General features: G+C 31.0%; 1 protein-coding gene across 2 annotated transcripts in view; it reads left to right on the top strand.

Annotated features, from left to right (window-relative positions):
- LOC118187117 (clavesin-2-like) overlaps positions 1-21,311 on the top strand; it is a 56,480-nt gene that overhangs the window by 20,953 nt on the left and 14,216 nt on the right. The window contains exons 1-4 of one of the 2 annotated variants that reach the window (XM_085823601.1): positions 984-1,226; positions 14,051-14,237; positions 16,391-16,633; positions 20,717-20,910. In XM_085823601.1, the coding sequence (XP_085679727.1) occupies positions 14,087-14,237; positions 16,391-16,633; positions 20,717-20,910 (588 nt within the window). In that variant the 5' untranslated portion in view covers positions 984-1,226; positions 14,051-14,086. Of the gene's footprint in view, positions 1-983; positions 1,227-14,050; positions 14,238-16,390; positions 16,634-20,716; positions 20,911-21,311 lie in introns of those variants that run through there. The other variant, XM_085823602.1, reaches the window with a different exon arrangement.

Here is a 21,311-nt window from a genome sequence, read left to right as displayed (position 1 = left end):
AAAAAAAAAAAAAAAAAAAAAAAAAAAAAAACTTAAAATTTCATCTAAAGTGTTTTATTAATTCTTAACGGAAAGGACTGTTTTAAACTTTTATTTCAAAATCGAAGTTCGTTTAATAAGCTTAATATATATATATTTGAACTCTAGGACTACCATTGATTAACTGCTGTTTGCATGTTCATTTCACAGAAGACGTATTACAGCAAACTCGCCATTTCGAACTTTTAAGTGTGACTGCTATTTATGCATAACAACAACTAAGTACTTGATATGTAAGACTTTGCGTAAAATTAATCTTTGTTCCATCTATTCCCATCGAACTTAGAAAGTGGCTTTAGAATAAATATTAAGTACTGAATCTCGCTGAACAAGTTAACAGCATAAGTGCTTTCGTTGCTTTCCCTACGTGCAACATGAACGCAAGTTGCGCACGTTTTCCTTAGAAAATTCTCCTGAAAACATCTCTTCTCTTGTGCTTCCCCATGTTCAAATAAACAAACAAACAACATAATTTTGGCTTGTGAACATACCAGATTACGTATTATGTTATGAACCTTTAAGGACTGCATTTCAAAAAGCGCAAGTTTCTAACAAGTTCACTGCACTTTTTCCAAAGTTTTTTTTTATTTATTTATTTTTCAATTTAAAAATAAGCCTTAACAATTGCATCTGTTGCTAGTAAATAATACTCTGGCATGAAAATATGCTTTAAGTCATGAAACATTTCGGACTTCAGTCCTTGAGACATTGATAGCCATCTTCCTAAAGGAAAAACTAATTTAAAAAAAAAAAAAAAAGAATAAAAGAAAACCTAAGGTCAAAAATGATACAGCCAGATCCACCTTCTCAAGTAAAAGTTCGCAAACTCAACCTTCATCTCTTGATGACGTCAGACTGTAGGAACAACCAACTGCCTTGGGATTTCTTACGCATGCTTTTTTGTTTGGTTAGGAACCCGTTTGCTATCTGGAACTGCCCTTCTTTTATAAATAAAAGACACCACTCGGAAAATTTGCCGACATACGAAATTTTAAGTTCCCTTATTTCAGTTGGATTTTTGTATTTCTCACTGTCAGTTACATCAGGTACTTCAATAGATGTGCCGAACAGTAGGTTCTTTCATGTTCGTTCTCGATTCCTTATAACATCAGAAAATCATTATTGATGTTCCGGTGAAGAAACTGAAACGCATCCCGAATTGTTTCTAGAATTGCTAACGTTCTTAGGTAAGTTCGTTTTTCAAATTTATACAAAATAAGATTCCATTTATTATTGCTTTTCTGATGACATTTAGTAACATATTTTACCGGCAATGTGACTACTACTGAGTTTATGTTTTATTTTTTAACCTGGTTAATTTGTATCATTTTACAAAATAATAATAATAATAATACACCCGAAAACTGAAATGAATGCATGAATTTTTAAGTTATTTTTTCGAAATCTATAAAATAGAAAACCATGCATATAGTTTCCAAAATTTAGAAAGTGAAAAATTTATTTTCCCATCCATTGTTTACAATTTTGAATTCTTATTTAATGCTTAAAACAACGGCTACATTTTTTTTTTTTTTTTTTTTTTTTTTTTTTTTTTTTTTGTTGAGTTTAACGAGATATAAGATATGTGTGTCCGAAAAGTATATATATATATATATTTCAGTATTCTCCAAAATACTAAATTCCAAAGGATTTTATAGTGTTCTTTTCGTTTTAGAACCGAAAAACTGTCAGTTTGTTCGGTAATTCAATAAAATCAATTTATTGAGCTTAGATACCTTATGCAAAATTATTATTCAATTTAGATGTTGTATTATTTAATTTTAAATGTTCTAATTATGTTATAATAATTATTAATGAAATTAAATTGAATTTTTTTCGAATTAGACATATTATGAATAAATTCTCTTGAATTTATACCACTATACTGTACTACTTTAGAACTATCGTGCAATTTATTAATTATTTGCTAATGTAAGTATATTTAATGGCTGTTTTCTAAACATTTTATAACTTCGACTAAATGAACATTCTTGAATTTCTATGCAAATGGAAACATTTTTGTACAGACCCAAATTATCAGAAAAAATTATTGCAAAGGTTTTTCGTAAAAAAGTTATTGGGCTTTTATTAAATAAAGTAATTGATATTTATTAGACCTGTACAGAAACCAAATATAAAAAATAAAAGCATCTGTAAATTTCAAGCTGCAGTTTGAAAGCTAAACCACCTGCGTTTTTTAATTAAATAACAGTAGGTAAACTGATTACTAGACAGTCATTAGAAGATAAAATCTTTGGATGCCACTAAGTGTGCATTAAATAGCATTACTTGAAAATGCTGAGTGAAAAATTACAATGTCATGAGAAAACTTTGTGCAATAAAAAATTTTATTGCAAAAAATTTGGGTTTCACTTTTCCGTAGAACTGCCCGTTTTTGAGTTATTTTCGAGTAGACACTTGATAATAAATAACCCACACATATGCGTACTACATGCGTATTTGAGCACACGCGAATTTACACGCTTAACGTTTAATCATTATTTTGGTAAACAGTATAAATAGGCTGCAGTAATGCAAAAGCTGATAATATTGATTTTTGTTTTTTTCCTCATAAAAGGTCTCTTTGTGCTGCTATTTATGAAAGGAATAGTACATACTAGCTATAAAGATAACCAAACATAAGTTTCTTGTTAATAAAAGCCAATTAAATAATCTTGCGACGTCGTGGAGATGCAGGTTATCAGATAAAACCCAAAATAATGTATATAAAGCAATATTTAATGAGTAATTTATTTTAATCGGTAACTGAACAAAGCGCTGCAAAGCATTCTTTGCATTGTTGTGTGGAACCTGAAGATGAACAATTTATAAAAATTACCTGCAGTTAATAATTATTTCAAAAGAAAACGAAACAACTTAATCAAAGGAGTTCTTTGCTTTAAATGAAGAAAAATACATAATAAAATGTTAAACAAAATAACACAGTTATTGAGCTTCGATTTATGATTTATTTTGAATAAATTAGGTTACAAAATTAAATCAAGGTTTAAAAATTTAATTTATACGAAATAAAGTTCGATATATTTGATTCATAATTAAATTGATTAGACTCAAGTATCAATTAAATTAATAAGTTGAAGAGTCGTTTTTAAAATTTTTCCAAAGACATCTGACAAAAATTTTACTTTCTTTGCTTGCTTATAAAAAGAGGTAATTTTAAAGAAGTTAACTTAAAATTTAATTGTATTCTAAATAAATTTCATTCTCTATTAATTATAAAAAATGCAAATATTTAATTAAGTTTCACATTTTTTTAATAAATTTACCGAAATGTGAATTGTGACACAAACATTCAAACAATAACAAATCCAAAAACCGTAATGATGGTTTACGCATTCATTCTCCATTAATTATAAAAATGCAAATATTTAATTAATTTTCACATTTTTTAAATAAATTTACCGAAAGGTGAATTGTGTCACAAATATCCAAAAACCGTAATGATGGTTTACGCAACGTGGAAGGACGGTTGTTGCTAAATAATGAAAAAAACAGACTTTTTATTAAAGCACATTTTCATTTATAGTCTTTTTTTCTGTTATAACAGAGCTTTATTTCTTATTTCTGTTTTCAGTGATTTTTAAAAATACCAGACATAAAAAAAAGCAATGTGTATCATCAATAGACAGTTTTATTTTCACAATGTATAAAAAATTATCGTCCTTTAGATCAGTTTCGTAAAAGAATATAATTGAATTACTTATCATAGATATTTTGTATTTCTGTCTCCGACTGTCATTCATTTAATCAGCCTGAAACCTATCAATCTGATAAATCTAGGTGAAAGCTCTTAGCTGTTCCGGTTTGGTGATACAGCATCTGACCGTTCTCTAAACCTTGACCGAAACTGGGCGCACGTTTGTTTTTCCTGGTTTCACATAGGTTAGATCGTCGAATATGATAACAATTTCTCCATAAACACGTGTCTAAAGTTCCTCTTAGCATATATTTAAATATTTTCTCAGCATTAGGATCTAATCTTTGAAGGTTCCTTCTGTTTAACGATAGCTGTTTTGCGATTTTTGTTAGATTACTGTGAAATATGTAGAGGTCCAAGATATTAATATATGCCAATTTTCAGAATTTTACGAATTTTATCTGAAAAATTGCACTTAATTGTCTTCAGTTTTCTTGTGTTGCAGTTTTAATCAATTTTACCTTTTTTTTTTTTTTTTTTCCGCATGAAGATAATTTATTCAAGAAATTTAGAAAGTAAAATTAGTAAGTAAATTAAGCCGATCTGCCCTAGTCTTCATACACTTATGAGTAGTGATAGAAATCATTTAAGTACTGATTTTTTTATTCTTACCACATGAGATTGAAAATTTAAATATACTGATATATTTTAATATATCTTAATAATTTCAGTATTGATCTTACTACATATGATGTAAAATTCAATACATTGATATATTTGAATATATCTGAACTGATCTATCTGAAGTCAAATATGTTTGCATGAATTCAAATATAATGATTGATTATGATGGTAATGCGAAGAGTAAAATAAGGATATTCCCATAAAATTATTTATAATATTAAATAATTTTTCAGTTTGCCTTCTTTCATTTTCGTTATAACAAGAAAATGTTACTAGATAAGTTCCAAGAACTTGCGTTTGAAATTTTCTCAAGAGAAGGCACAATAATTGTTTAAATAATTCAAACTACTTCAAGACGGGCAAAATTTTAAAACACTAAACATTCCTTATAAAAGAAAGGATGTGACATTACTCCTCCTAAATTTAAAATGATGTAGTTCAAAACTGTGGAAAGATTCTTTTGACATCTAATAGAAGAATTGATATTTGCTTGATCTGAATCACCAGTGATCTGAATCATTTAGCATAACATAGTGTTGGCGCTGCCTGCTAAGTTCTTACCTTTCTGAAGAGAATTTAGCATTCCACGTTTAATTCTATTACTATTCAAATAGCATTCACCGTCTAAAATTACTTTAATTAGAAATATTCTAAAAAAATGGGAAGAAAATTTTATTTTTAATGAAATGTTTTGTACTTGATTAAATATAGTATTATTCAAGAGTTTTAAATATGTACTTCATTTTCTAAATTTCATTAATTTTTACAAAGTTAAGAGTGTTTTTAAAAATTACTTTTCATTAAGTGCAGGTATCAAATGTTGTTTTAATAAAACGTCCTAATATTAAATGAAAGTGTTTTACTTTTCTTCTTATTATTCTTATATTAAGGATTTGAGAGTCTTTTAGGATTCGTATTCGAGATAATTTAGGAACTTCTGGTAAAAAGAGAGATTTCTTATAAATCTCATCTCCATTTTTTTTATTTTGGACCCTTTATGAGCGATATATGTAGTATCAATATTTTCGTATTATGTAGAATAACTTCCATTGCACATAAAGCCAAGTATTCCTGAAAACCAACGTGCGCTATTTTCATGCCCTAAATTTTATTACTCGAATAATTTTAACATCATTCTTGAAATATGTAGTCCATGTAAATTTTAATGTTATAAATTTCATTATGGAGTAAAAATGTTTTGGTCTTAGGTTTTTTTTTTTTCTTATCATTATGTTATGTTTTAAATTAAATACCCAATTATATATTTGATGAGTTCTAAAATAGTGTTCAGAATAAGACCTCTTTAAAAAGATTCTAAATTAAAAAGGTTTACTAATTTTGTTCCCAATACCGTTATTAAATCTGAGATCTGTTTACATTTGTTTAGTAGACAGTAATTTAAAAAAATAGGCAACCAGTTGGCTAAAGGACGGAAACAGAGCACCAAAGAGAAAATACTAACACCATTTGGTTAAAAAAAAAATGAGCTAACATCATTTGGTTCATAAATTTCAAGTATTTTTCAGATGAAAATGTACAGTTTCATAGAGTATTCCACAATATGCTGTTACAATATGAATCATAGCGCAACCAGTACTATCAATAAGTAATTAAAATGAAATTATTAGGTTGAAGCCTCGAAATTACAATTATTATAAGAATTATAATAAAGCTCGTTGTTAACAAGCAAACGTTATTTGAAAAAGGCATTACGCATTTTTCTCCCCTCCTGCTATAGAAAACCTAACACTTTACAGTGCAGTTCTAACTGAAAAGGGATGGGCGATAATTCATCACTGTTGGGAAATTCTGGGGACACTGGTGGGGATTTGGCGACTGGATCCCCTAATCCCCAATCGCCATTTAAAATGGGGAGTATATATGCACACCTGAACGCGTTGCACGTGTTTTCACATCTCCTGCTTCAAAATAATCTAATGGCTCCTAAACTAATGTCAGATTTACAACTTATCGAATAATAGCGATTTTCTTTCCTAATCGCTATTCACAACTGTAACGTATTAATAGTATATTTTAGCTATAACTTATACTTACAGAATTAAATTTTTATATAAATCGTGCTCATCGTTACAACTGTTTGTGGTTTTAGGGGCAAATATTATAGTTTGCTGAAGATCAGAAAGTTTAAAATTTGAGGAGTTACAATAGACGATATTCCGTTTAAGAACATAAAGCTTCCTAAGAAAAAGCAGTTATGAGAAAATAATTTGTATAGGTCTGTTAGGTTTCTTTACGAATGAAAGTCGTAAATTAGCAATAAAATTGAAACATGTAATTTATGCATTTAAATAAGAGTCTAAAACTTCCTTAATCAAAACAGAAGCGAAATCTAAATTTCTAACAAGTACAGAAAACAAAATAAATAAATAGGAAAAAAGTTTACAGCAAAGAAATCCTGTTTTGGGATACTTTTTGCTTGTTTACTTGTAATTCATGGCAAGCGTTTGTATTTCGTGACTTAATGCTTTAAGTCAACAACAACCTTCGCTGACCGCATACGTGAAAAAGCAATGAACCGATTTTTGTTTTATTTAAGCTTCCTCACTAGTGAAAGTGGTCATAAGTATTCATTATTACATCGCAATAATCTGCGCATGATATGGGCAAGCGAAAGAAGGTTGTTTCAAAACTGATATCTGAAACAAAAAATAGCATACTTATTCCTATCCTACGCTAATAATTTCAAAGCAGGCGAAGGCTGAATGTGCAGTAATTTTGTATCATTTTCAAATGCGTTTCGCCCTGAACTTTTGAAGGTAGAAATGCGAGGACTACATTTACTTAACAACAAATTTTTTAATATATATTTTATTACAATTTTGAAAAAAAAATATGCTTATTCGAAGTCCTTGCTACTATGATATGACAAATAAAGACGAAGTAAAGCAAAATTTGATAGTTTAACAGAAATTTGAGCTGAATATCAAGAAAACCAGATGTCAGTTTCTAGAGATAACTTAAATACTGTTAACGCAATGAATGAATAACACTAGGATTATTAAGATAAGCTCAATAAATTCAGCTATTACCAAATAAGCTACTGCTATCCTGAAAACATATTTTTAACTCTGTTGATTAGTTTCGTTTCAAAATTAGCACAGCGAAAGGAAAACATCTCAAAAAATGTTTTCCAGAGAAATGTGGTCTTGCAATTAATTGGCTGTCCACCGCTGAACATTCAATTCCTGTGGATGTTAAGCGTAGCTTCCTCTATGAAAGACATTTCGAACTATACTACGCTATTTTGTTTCAATACGCAGAGCACATGAGGGCTGTCTCTCTAAGACGAATAACTTCATACTGCTCGTAATAACGGCCCACAAAACGAAAACCACAAAAAAAAACCCAAGCATCGATGCTTCAATGCCGTGTCGAAATATCAATTCTCAGCAGTCTTATCTCCTCGGACACTGATGGGGATGATCCGACTGGAACTGCACCATGTAGTTAGATTATTTGTCAGAAAAATGAAATGTAGATGAAATTTTCATTTAGGAAGGTCCTTTAGCCTAATATAACTTTCAGAATGCACAAGTTCCGGCCTTGTTTCATATTGTACCTCTAGCCGTATTGATCGGAACAATGATTAGTGATGCTAACTGCTATATCATTTGGCATGGACACGAATCTCGGAGGAGATATAGATTTTTGTAAGCGTATAGTGTCTGTGCAGCATAGATATACTTAAAATACAGTTCAGTCAAAAGTCCCAGTGAGTAGCCAATGTACAGCTAATGCTGAAACTTCCAGGGCAAGAAGAAGTGCGTATCCCGCCCCCTTTTTATCCTGTCTTGTTAGTCGTTATAGTCTTGGAAAGATGACAAGACTAAAGTAATGAGAAAATATTAAATTTCTTTTGCAAAATAAATACACATATATTTTTTCACAGTTTATAAAGTATTCTACATTAAAAAGGATTTTACGCAATATAGTAAGATTAACACTCATGACCGACAAAGAATGTAAATTGCTTTTAAAGTAAAAATATTTCATATTTCAAAACATTATCAATGGCAATGTTTAGGGTCAGTTATGAAATAAATTCATAATTTGCTTATCACCATTTAATCAAGTATAATTTGAAAGCTCAAGTGAGAGGCACGTTCAACAGGCTCCTAGGCTGGAAAAGCCACATTCTGTGTGTAGCGACGTGTGGAAAACGCATATCTTTCCTGACATATCATTGAATAGTTCTTAACTGAGAAAGAAATTTCCCGTGATAAGCGAGGAATGAGCCTTGCGCATACACAAATGAGCCATTCACTTTAATAGCAGTAGATGTCATAGCAATAATGAGAAAGCAATATGGTTGAAAAAAATGCATATCTTAGATGTTGCATGCTACTGACACTGCTTCAGGTGCTCAAATGGAATGAATTGTAAGGTGAAGCATAAATTGTGAGATTATATATTAGGTTTTACGGTCACCTGTTGAATGTGTTGTAAACAAATTGAGGCATTTTTCAGGATTTGCAAAAATTTTATTAATTTATATTTATTTTTTATAAAAAAAATTTGTAAATATATGCACAGTCGAGAATAAAATTTTATTTTAGGAAAAATATTTAAAATTTCTTTTGGGCTTTTAATTTAACACTTTAAATACCATTACTTGTTAAATAAAATTTTAGGATGAAGTTGTTTTTTTCTAAGATTCTTTTTCATTGCTTTTTTAAGTTTGAGTTTCATTTTTTCGCACCCTGAGTAAACTAAGGAATATCTAGATTTTATATCGTGTATTATGGAAAGCCTTTCCTTTTAATAAGTGTTAAGTTTTTGGTTTTAATTTTACTTTCAAAAACGATATTTAAGCGGATAAAATGTTATTTAACAAAAATTCTATAAATAAGTTTAATTTGGCTTTATTCCATTCCTCATGTTTTACAATAAATTATTTTGAAATAAACTAAGGCGACACGGATTCATCCGTTACAATGAAAATATCTCATGTTTTTGCCTAAAATATTTTCCCTCGGCTAGAAACAATAGAAGTTCTGATAAAAGTGTTCTAGAAAATTTACTTTTAGAGGACCAATACCTGCATTTTGTTTCTAGAACAATAGGGATTCTTTTTTAGCTTACCATGAATCATCAAATAAATTTTAATGAAACCAATGGTTTTTCGTAAAGATTCGTCAGATTAATTTGCCATAGTTAGAGTAGGATCATTTTGTGCACGTGACTCCAAAAGGCAAGGCTATTTCTGATAATTAGATTTTGTTTCCATATAAAGGCGTCATTTGCTTAAAACCTCTGTAACCTTTGAAATGCGCCAGTAGGAAATATAATAATACAAATAACAAACTCAAACAGAAAAACAAAATGGGCTATTTAAGGACTGTGTTTATAATTCGGAAAACAAAAATGCTCTTGAAAATCTTGATAAAGTATGAATGAGTTTGCTATCGTCAATAAACAACTGATCGTGCAATATACTGATATAATATTTTCTGTTTAATCTCATAATAGGAAAAAATATCTAAATTTTAATATGCATGAACTATTCGTAAAATATCCTGTTTACCATAACAATATAAAAATAACCATACTAGGAATTGTTTAATTAAATGAATAAATTTTAATAAATTGAGAGTAGGCAATTATAAATAAACTTATATTATGCTGTTGGCATTAAATCAAATATTGAATCAGACTCATCTTAAGCGTAAATTATTAATTACAACACTTGATAAATATGAATTATATCCGATATAACCTAAACTTTCTTTTCCTCTAAAAAGTTCCCTCATGAGACAGAGTGATAATATGATTTCGTTGATTTTAAAAACAAATTCGTTGCCTTTTATTTGATACTATACTTTCACTGAAACAGACGATAAACTGAGCTTGCTTAATTTCAGTTGAGACATTCAGTAGGCAATTAAACCTTCCTACATTGATTCTTAATGGTTCCATCAAGCGTCTACTTAAACAAACAATACTGGTTTTTAAAACTGAAATGGCGGCATGTAAAAGTTTCTTTTGGACAGTGGAAATAAAGTACTTTGCAATCATTACATGTACATAGATCGTTGCATTGCGCTACAAATACTGACTTGCCAGTGTCCGAGTGGATGAAACTGATGAACAACGATAGAGAGACCTGGCTAGAATTCTGCGAACAGGCTGGCAACATAAGTCTTTTCATATTTTACCCCATTGTGTATCGTCAATAGTAGTCGATTTCCCCAAATCTTTCATGATGGTATCCAATTTCTAGGAAGAGGGCCCTCGCATGCTTTATATTTATCGATTTTCAACTACTTAAATAAATATTTCAACTACTTAAATAGTTTGATTCTCATTTGATGCTATCTATAATAACTTCAAGGTAAATAGAATGACTGAAATTATACATCATCACCTCCAGATAAGTACAAAATAAAAGTTTATGTGTTTTTCTGTTCATGCCGTGTGACTAAATGCTGAGGTAGCTTAAATGAATAATCCAAACCGAATAATTAGAACTGATTCTGAGTCGAGTTCGACTCGGATTCGAATCTGGTCGAGCGGGTTTGCTGCATAGATTATTTTCTTGATACAAGATTTTCTTAAGATCATTGCTCCTTTAAGATTGAATTTTGTATAATTTTAAATTTGAGTAATATTAATCATATTAATGATAATATGATTTTGTTGATTTTCTTCTGTAAATTCTGTAAATTTTGAAATAATTATTTCGTTCTACGCATACTTCTCAATTCACCTTTTAACCATCGTTATTTCTTTCTCAAACTGTTTCTAAAACATTGGTGAAGCTGTATATTTGTGTTTTGTAGCAAATTCAACGTACACGTAGGTTTACACTGTAAAAAAGATTCACCCGTCAAAAGCTTCTAGATAAAATAAAGTTCTAAAAAGATATAAAATCACTAGAAATAGGCCATAATATGTAAGGGCAAAACTGACTAAGAATTCGAAATTTTATAAAAATCGATTTTTCGAAATTCTTTGAAATCTATGCGAAATCCGCCATCGTGCATGCTGCACATTTTCTCAGGGTTAGATATAGGAAGTTGTGTTTTACCCACACGGTAACCTGTTTACCTAAGGTTTATGCTTTGCCATTTATAAAAGCCTCGTCGCAAATAAATTCCTTTGTTATAAATAAAATCCAAATTTCCTTCAAAACGCCCCCCCCAAATCACTTTTGCCCGATATTTAATAATTTTTAATATTTTATACATTTTATACTATTATTTAAATATCACGATCTTATACCATGTCGCAGATCTTACGGTTACATCCTTAAAGAATTTAATGTTTCTTGAATTTTCCTTTTTGCTGTTTTGACCGCCAAATAATACCAAAGGCATGGGAAAGGGGGACCTTAATTTATTTCATTACGAATAGTTTCCCAAGCTGTTAGGTGATATGACAATAGTTTTCTCTTTTTTATTATAAATTCAGTTGACAGCTATTTATTGCACGCATCTTTGTAGATTCTAAACAATATATTTCCCTTCTTATTGCTTACAAGGCATGGTCTTTTTTTGTGAGAAGAAAACTTTGTCTGTCTTTACAAAGCAAAGCCCAATTACGTTATTGTTACAGAGGTACTCTTTAGTACCAGGTTCATAAATGTACGTATGTATACATGTACACTCATGTTCATAAATTAAGGATAATGCAAAATCAGGCAAAGGAAGAGTTAGAAGCAAAACAAATTTGACTTATTTGTAAAGCTTATTTTTAAAACAAAAGGTAAAGAGCAAAAAAAGATGCTATATGTTTGATATTATTAAAAAAATTAGCGATTTTTTCTCCCTGGAGCAAATTACAAAAAAAAAAAAAAAACTATTTACAAAAAACCAATATCACATGGTTGGTATGATTGTTAATACATTGTATGTCTCCCAGACGATGCAATACAATCCGTATAACGCCTAGGCATGCTGAGTATCAAATTATCGATCTGATCTTGGGGGATATTACACCACGCAAAAAGCAATGTTCTCCGAAGTTCCGGTGGACATGTAGGAGGAGGTTGACGGGCTGCAACAAGTCAGCCAAGCATGTACCACACGTGCTCTACTAGATTCAAGTCCGATGAGAATGCTGGCCAGTCCATACGGGTGATATCCTCCGATTGAAGACATTCGCATACGATGTTTAAACGGTAAAGACTGGCGTTGTCATCCATAAACACAACTTGTGCGCCCATGGCGCCCCGAAACAAAAGTACATGTTGTTCCAGAATGACGTCCCGATAGATTTGGCTTGTCATGGTTCCAATTTGAACATGCAGGTCAGTTCTGGAACCCAGAATAATTCCACCCCAAACGAGCACTCCACCACCATAACGGTGTCGTTCAATGATGTTTTCTTGGTGGTAACGGGTACCTGGAGCTCTCCATATGAAAGTTCGGTGAGACTCAGACTGCAAGCTAAGCCTGGACTCGTCGGAAAACATCACACAAGCCCACTGTTGCGGTATTCACAATGCATGCTCTCTACTCCAGGCTAACAGCATGCGACAGTGAGTTGCAGTAAGTGGAAAGCATCTGACAGGTCTACGAGCATATAGACCAATCTACCCTAAGCGTCTGTACACGGTCTGCCTTGAAATTGTCGTACCAGTGGCTGAAGAGAGCTGACGAGACAGGTCTGAGGTTGTGCTCCGCCTGTTTCTCTTGGCAGTAACTGCCAAATATCGGTCCTCATTCGGCGTTGTAACTCTTGGGCGACCTGTGCTGTAACGTCTACTCAAATTACCATCATCTTGGAATCGTTGCCAAAGCCTGGAGATGAACTCTGGGCAATTCCAAGTTCGTCTCATACTTCCAGTTGGGTACGCCCACATTCCAAACGGCCGATAATTCTACCATGTAAAAAATCATCCAAATGCGTCTTTTGTGTCATAACTATTCGGTTATTCCACTGAAATGCTTATAAAGCGCCTGCGAAAAGTTTTACTTCTTTGCCTGTATTCCTTATATATCACACTGTTACACTCTAGTCATTGTGACGTACCATCGGTGTCATCTGGTTACTTCCTGAAATTTGCATATGATTTTTGAAGATGTGTGTAGTAATTTTGCAGGTGATATATTTATTTTAGAGTTAGATTTCCGCGTGACTCCGAATTATCCTTAATTTATGGACATGAGTGTATATATGGATGCATATGCTCATGTATTCATGTATATATGTACGTACGTATGCATATGTAGTATTATACACACATATGTACAAACACAAGTGCATATATAAATGTATTTCTGAACCCTGTCGTCTCAATAGCAAAAATGTACCATTATAGATAATGATGACCTTGTTGTAAATGCTTATCTTTCCATAAGCAAGTTCACACTGAAAACGGGTTTGACATCTGACTTAAACACGCTCACTTTATAAGCTTTAAAAGATGCTGCAGGGAAGAGGAAATTTTAAAATGCTAAGGGACAGTTAAAAATTTGCAATTTGAAAATAGAGTGAAAGTATTGATAGATCAGAGGTCTTAATTTTAACTTAAAATCAAAGCAAAATGCACGGTTTGCTTGATAACAAGATTATTAAAAAAGAATGTATTTTTAATGTATTTAAAGAATGTATTTAAAGCATCTGCTTTTTTTAAAATATTCTTTGAATAGTAATATAATGTAAAATACATGTGTGGTGAAATATAGAAATATTTCCTAATTGCAGATATTTCTGAAAAAAATCGGATAGCACATATTCAAAATGGTTATCGCAACTAAATCCAAAGATGGGTTATATCCTTTTGAAGCCTTCTTCTTGCCAGAGAAATTTGTAAAAAAGGCTGAAGACGAACTCAAAGAAACTCAGGAAAGCAGGGAGGTTGGCCTGCAACAATTACGTGAGCTTGTTTTAAGTAAGTCCAGCATATAACTGATTTTTAAATGTAATTGATAAAGATAAAAAAGTGTTTAGTAATCATTATTTAACTGACATAGAATTAACCATGCCAAGCAAATTGTTATACTATCAGTTTAATTTGATAAATAAATTTCGTGTTCATGATCTGCGTTTCTCCAAAATTAATTTCAAATAATTAGTTGTTATTATGCACCAGCAGGTTAAACGTGTAAATCGTTCAGAGGGAACTATTACCACATAGAAGTACGGTTATTGACATTTTTATAACTCTTTTATAAGGGAATTATATGTCAAGATTTCCCAACACGTGTGACCGGTTATGTTTACTTGCCGAGTTTCGTAGAACTAGCCTAGGTTCTTCTGCACGTGTGGACAGACTCACGTGTTCAAGAAGTTTAGAGACCCACAAAATGAAAAAGAAGACAGAGGGACAGTAAATGACCTGCATTGAGTGCATTCACGCAAATTATTAAGCAAGTTGCTTTTTACCTATACCCATAACTAGACCAGTATCAGGTTTTCCAATGCCTGAAGCAAACATTTGTACTTTCCCATCAAGGAAGAAGATGGGTTACTGAACGGAAGTAGATTTGTGTCAAAGAATGTATGCTCAATACTTTCTTGCCTGTTTAAAAAAAAGTCTTTTAGAAGCTAAAAGCTTTAAATTGTCTACCTGAGTTTCTTTAGTTTATGAAATGTATCTGGATTCATGTCTCTGTTGATTTGAAGATAACACATTTCTGTCATTCTTGTATCTTTCTATCATTCTTGTATCTTTTATAGAAGATAAGCGATTTTAATATTCATTATCATGATTTCAGAACTTGCATGAATCAACAAAAAAATCTACCTCATTCTTTAGCCTTCGATTAGAATATTTTTTTAACTAGTAAATTATTCCCCTTTGATCTACTTTCTCTTAACATTTTGAAATAAATCATGTTATATATTTTTTGAGTAGATACTCTTATTTGAAAAATGTCTTTGCCTTCTTTTTTAATAAAAGTAAAAAGATACAATTCATTTGGCCTTCAAAAGTTATATAACCTGATGTTTAAGAGAAGTCAAATGCGGGCATGAAAAGACGAATGATAGGCATGTTTACATCGAGCTCTTCTAAGTATCTTTAATGAAAAAAATTAATTTTGTTAACAAGACACCTCGGTAATGGTTTTCAAGTGACTTAGAAATTTTCAATTTTCGTAAAATAAGTAAATAAACTTTTAAATAATAGTTATAATTTTATTTTTAATTTTTAATAACTCTCTCTTTGCGAGAATTTACTTGCGAATGATTAGATTTGCTGTATAAAATTCGTGATTTATAATTGAAATTGTTAGTGAGTTATTAACTAAATATTTCCAAATACCGCTAGAATTTCATTATGTTTTTTGGTTTAAATGAAGGAAATCAAGAAGCAATAATTTTTTTTTTATCTTGGAAGAAACGGTTTAATTAGGATTATTGCATGAAAATGTTTTCTGCATTGATATTCTTCGAGCGAATTTGGAATTATTTACTTTTTGTAAGAAAGTTGAAGTTTGTCTCAAGTTGACAGAAAATAAAAAAAAAAATTCTTCATTAATTTTAAAGCTATTAAAAATATAATAAAACACATTAATGCAAATATTGCTGCAAAACGTACAGTATGCAGTCCCTAAGGATCTAATTAGATCTTCAAATAAAAATTATTTCGTAGTTCTCAATACATTTATGCTTAAGAACTTAAGTGTTACGTACGTATTAAAATGTGTTTTCAAGTATCATTGTCATTAATTCATTCAAAACGTTTTCACATATCGTTATTGTTGACATATGTTTGACGCAATAAGTGTTAATTACGAGTTCAAGATCAATCACACATTCAGCTGAAGTAATATATAAATAATTTATATGCTTAAATTGAAACAATGCTCGATTTTAAAAATGTATTTCTATTCAAATATTTGTAATTCAAATATTTATAATAAAAATGCAACTAATTTCTATCAGGAATATGACATATATCGGCTTAATTTTTTAATTTGTGCACTTAGAAGAAGACTGATTTTATAAACTGTAACAAACCTTAAAGTTCCGAAGTTAGTAATAATTTTTTAATTATATTTCTACCTCTAAACATTTTCTAATTGACTTTCATTAAAATAGGTGATAAAGACCTTTCGTGTCGTACCACCGATGAATTTCTACTACAGTTTCTGAGGGCCAGAAAATATAATGTACCAAAAGCTTTCAACCTCTTGAAGAAATACATGAACTTCAAGAGGAAAAATGTCGCAATATTCACTGGTATGAATTACGACATGCTTCTGAAACTCATAAGCAAGAAAATGATGGGATTCCTGCCCTACAGGTGTCCAGATGGTTGCGCAGTACTGGCAGTGCACCTAGGTAAGGCTTTAGTATGTTGAAATACATCTAGTAACAGTAATGCGAGTACCTTCCCCCTACTGATAAGAAAGTGCAGTAAAGGAAGGGAAGCTGATATTAATGATCATGGGAACATCAGATCATTTACTATAATTTAACAATTAACAACACATTTGGTGCATTATAATAATAATTGCAGTGAAACATTAATAGAAGCAAAAACACTAGAAATTTTAAGCAGATTCCGCATTTCTTAAACCCGTGGTCTCAAACTGAAATTACATGAGGACTGTAGCCGAATCTGAAAGTATCTTATGGGCCAGAACATTTTTTTTTCTGAATTAAAGAACTTTTTAATAAAGCAAAATTTTGAAAACAATTTTTAATTTCCTCTGCTAAAAATACTTATCAAAACGTATATAAACAATAGCAATAATAAAGAAAAAAATTCATATTAATAATTTATTTTTTATTCTAAAGACTGGCACCTGCAAGAAATTTCCTTTGGTTATACTTCAAACGTATTGGCATCTAAATGCTAAATTTTAGACTGACATTAATTTAAGGTAACTCTAATATACTGAATCAACCACTAAGTAGCTTAATTTAAGCCTAAGCCAGAAAATCGGAAACATAAGAATACTTAAGCGCTATCATCTGCCGGCAAACTAAATTTACTGACTGTACTTACATAGCTTTACCTTATCCTATAATACTACCGTATCCTAGTCACGTAACCTTGTGTACAAGCTTACAGTGACACAGAGAAAGGACGAACCTATTCATTCTATTTTCCCCCTTCAACAGCAATCGCGATTAGAAGCTCAATCTAGATCTTTGTATCTGAAAAACAATGAGCACCATATTTGCTACAAATACGTTTTAAAGTACGAGTATATTCGCGGGCAGCATAAAATTGCTTCAAAGACGCATGCAGACTGCCAGTTTGAGACCACAACTTAAACACCTATAAAAAACACTCTGAAACTTAACACATAATTAAACTGCTGATATGACCATAGCTTAGCTTGAAGAATGAAATAGACTGAATTTAGTAAGCAGCAGTCTTGCTGCAAATATCCTATAAAGGAGCAGGGCTAAAATTATGATTAAAAATGTGCCTGTATCTCTAGAGAATAAGGATTGGTAATTCAAAGAAACGTATTCTCAAATAACTTATTCTGAAATAACGACCAAATTATTTTCGGTTTGGTTGACGAACCAAGGCGAAGTTTTTTTAACAGTTGACAGCTTAAAACATAATTCAAAATTCTGCAAATGGAAATTTATTTTTACAAATATCATGAACTTTAAATTCGGAAAAAAAAATTTAGAACAGAAGAATGTGATTTAATATTCATTGGATTAATTAACTACGATCAAGTAGATAATTACTCGTATGCTTCTTGCTCATAATCTAATGACGCGTACAATAATCGCACTGGTTTGTGGTAAAGTAGATGTTTGAGATTAATCTATATAAACATCCGTGACGACTTTCTGGAATGTAAGAATTATAGAAATCTTATCAGCATATCTCTTTCAGTTGATCATATTGCATAATTCAAGTTCAATGTCGACCTTTGTTATTAAAATCCTGGGCTTCAGAACATGTTTTTAAATATAAAGATATAAATATCAACGATGATAAATTTATCTGCACTTCTGTTTCTGTAAACTGATAGTCCTTAGTTAATTTTTTTAATAATGTTCTGTTTCATAATTTTTCTGTTGCTTATTCTTATTACCTGTTCGAATGCATTTGTCTTGCGTAAATAATATTCAAATGAATTTTGCATATATTTTAAAAATCTTTTGTTTAAACTGATTAATATTCTATAAAACTATGAGGTGTTCTTTGATGTGCGCGTATCTGTTTTTATTAATATTTGAGTGCAAACATAACGGGCTTTTCCTTATGTAAGGTATTAATTGCATAAATTAAGAGTCAACCAGAACTTTACTCATATGCCTAAAAGTTTGTAATACATGAGCAAGGAATATACAAATATTGAAAGCTATGCTGACATTATAAATCTTTTTTCCATTTCTGGTTATTATCTATTATATCCTATTATACATTTCTTATTCTTGACAAATGCAAATGCGTAAACAAATGTGAATTTTTTAAAACTTTGATGAAAAAAATATACGGCCCTTTGCAATGTTTCTCATTTTTTATATTTACACATTTGCTACATACGGATTTTGGCAGAATTTCAACTAATTTTTAAATGCCAATTTAAAATGCTGCAAATTGATGCATTCGGTGCTGCCATGCCGCACCGACACTATACATTTACAAACATTCATGCCTTCTTCGAGATTCGAGCTCGAGCCCTTCGGCACGGCAAGTCAGTGACGCTAACCACTATACCGGTTGGACGGCCAGAATCATTTTGCTTTATGAAACAATGTTACATACATGAGAATATTGATAAAACTAAAATAGAAATATATATGTATGGTTCCTTCCAGATTCAAGTGCGTTTAGAATAAGGTGTTAAAATAAACCTAGACTCATTAGTAAACAGAACAAGAGACCATTGTCAATTCTGGTGTTCTTTGAACCAATTAAAGCGATCTCGCTTTTGTTGTAAAAACAGTCGATTCTGGATATTCATAGATTCCTATTTTGGATATTCCTGATAACTCCTTGGCTTCCTAAGATAAAGGCATTTTTTTTTATTAAGCCTTCTGTATGCAGTTTGCTCTGATACATTTCCAGTGGCGGCTGTAAACTCTCAAATGAATTGCCGAGCAGCAGACAACCTGTTACGACCGCCAGTTATTGCCAGGTATCAATCTTGAGAAGAAGTTGTTATTTTATTCACTTACGTCCTCCTCTAGGTTTCCTTATAACAGTTCTTGAAATTTTGATACCGTAGAGAAGGTCAGTCTTAAAATATCTACACATCTCGCTCACTGCTTCTATGATTGTCTGCCCTAAGAAATTCCTTTCTCAACGGCTAATAATTCTCGCTACCGTTTTAAACGCCCAATGATTCACCACTTCACAGGTCTTCTAAATGATTACTTAAGAGCCGTAATAAACCGTTTCTTGGTTCCTTACACACACAAATTCACTCAAATATTCATTTTTCCGAAAGCACTTGATTGACGTCAAATGACGTAACGCCTTGATTTGCATATCAGAAATCGTCTGATCACTTTTGATTGAATAATGCTGTAGGTTTGTCTTTCATTTGCAGGATTACATCGATTTTAAGTTGATCTTAAATTTTTAAGTGAAAGATGTTCACGGGAAATTATATGTAACTTAAATGATCTAATAACTTATTAAAGCTTCATAAATATGCATGTTCCGCTGAGAATAAGTTGAGGTAGAAGGATTTTATTGTATATATCGCAGCTATATATCGTACGTTTTAAATTTGTAACTGCCATATGTAAATATGATAAGTTAGCAAATGATCTGAACTCAGAAAAATTAAAGGAAATTTATTGTCTGAGGTATTTTTTGCAATTTTCATCCTACGATATACTTCTGTTGTAAAGTATAGCATCGTAATACCCAGCCTCCACAGTAGAAATTTAATGTGCCACACAGTCAGATCAAATTATATAAAACAACGATAGTGCTTATTATTTCCCGTTCGTGCATAAATGCAATACCCCACAATATTTCAAATGTGAAAACATGTCCTTACATGTTTCAAGTCTTCTGGCACTTATGTCACAAAATATTTAATTGCTTAACATTTATTCGCTTTTGCATTTTTATGTAACTTTAAAAGTTAAATATACTTTAAATGTTAACTTTAATTTTATAAATGTTAAATATTAATATGTATAATATACGTTATATTTAAAACCTCAGTCTAAAAATGTAAGGCTAAAATAACATAACTTTTAAATTTAAATAAAAGGCTTCTTGTTAAATGTGACATTGTTTAAATGTAAATTGCGTTGATTTTAAACATCTAATAGGATCCAAAATGTCATAAATACGTAACATTTTGCATGATGTTTGTAAACTTATTTTTTATCTAATCATATGAATTCATGATGTGAAAGCTACATCAAAGCAGCTTAAAAGTTCTTGAGTTTTCAAATTATTAACTTTTCTTTACTGGGTTACAGATAAATGGAGCCCCTCCGAAGTACCCATTGAAGAGCTTAGCAGAGCCATTGTACTTTTCCTTTACCATTCCATATGCGATCCACTAACCCAAGTCAACGGCTACAAAGTAATTCTGGACGTCAGAAGCCATCCTCTGAAGCACCTTCGGTTTTGTACGCCACACAACATTTACCTCCTTTACAATGGTACTCAGGTAAGCAAAGTACTCGAAGTATGTCTGCGACTGCTTATTCTGCTTGCTGTATATTTAAATGAATAGAAGAAATATTTCATAAATAAACCTCGCCGACTAAAGTGTTAAGAGTATTACAAATTTTGAATTCAAGTTGATTCATGAGTTTGTTTCACATATTTTTACTTATTATTAGTGACCATCATTACAATAATAAAAAAATTTTAAAATACAAGAAAATTTGATTTTATAATATATATGTTCGTCGTCCAGTAAGGTTTTAAGGATGTTGCATTTACATTCAGACCATTACATTAATGTTTACATTCAGACCGTTACATTAATGCTTAATTGAGCCACCTTCTGCAAAGAAAACAAGAATTCATTTTTGCTTTGAAAATATTAAATCTTTACAATTCTTT

The sequence above is a fragment of the Stegodyphus dumicola genome, chromosome 9 (genome assembly GCF_044657685.1).
Source record: "Stegodyphus dumicola isolate Sdum_Otavi_A_Nest chromosome 9, ASM4465768v1".
NCBI lineage: Eukaryota > Metazoa > Arthropoda > Arachnida > Araneae > Eresidae > Stegodyphus > Stegodyphus dumicola.
The sequence above is the reverse complement of the archived record's forward strand: the minus strand, read 5'-3'. Positions and strand labels throughout refer to the sequence as shown.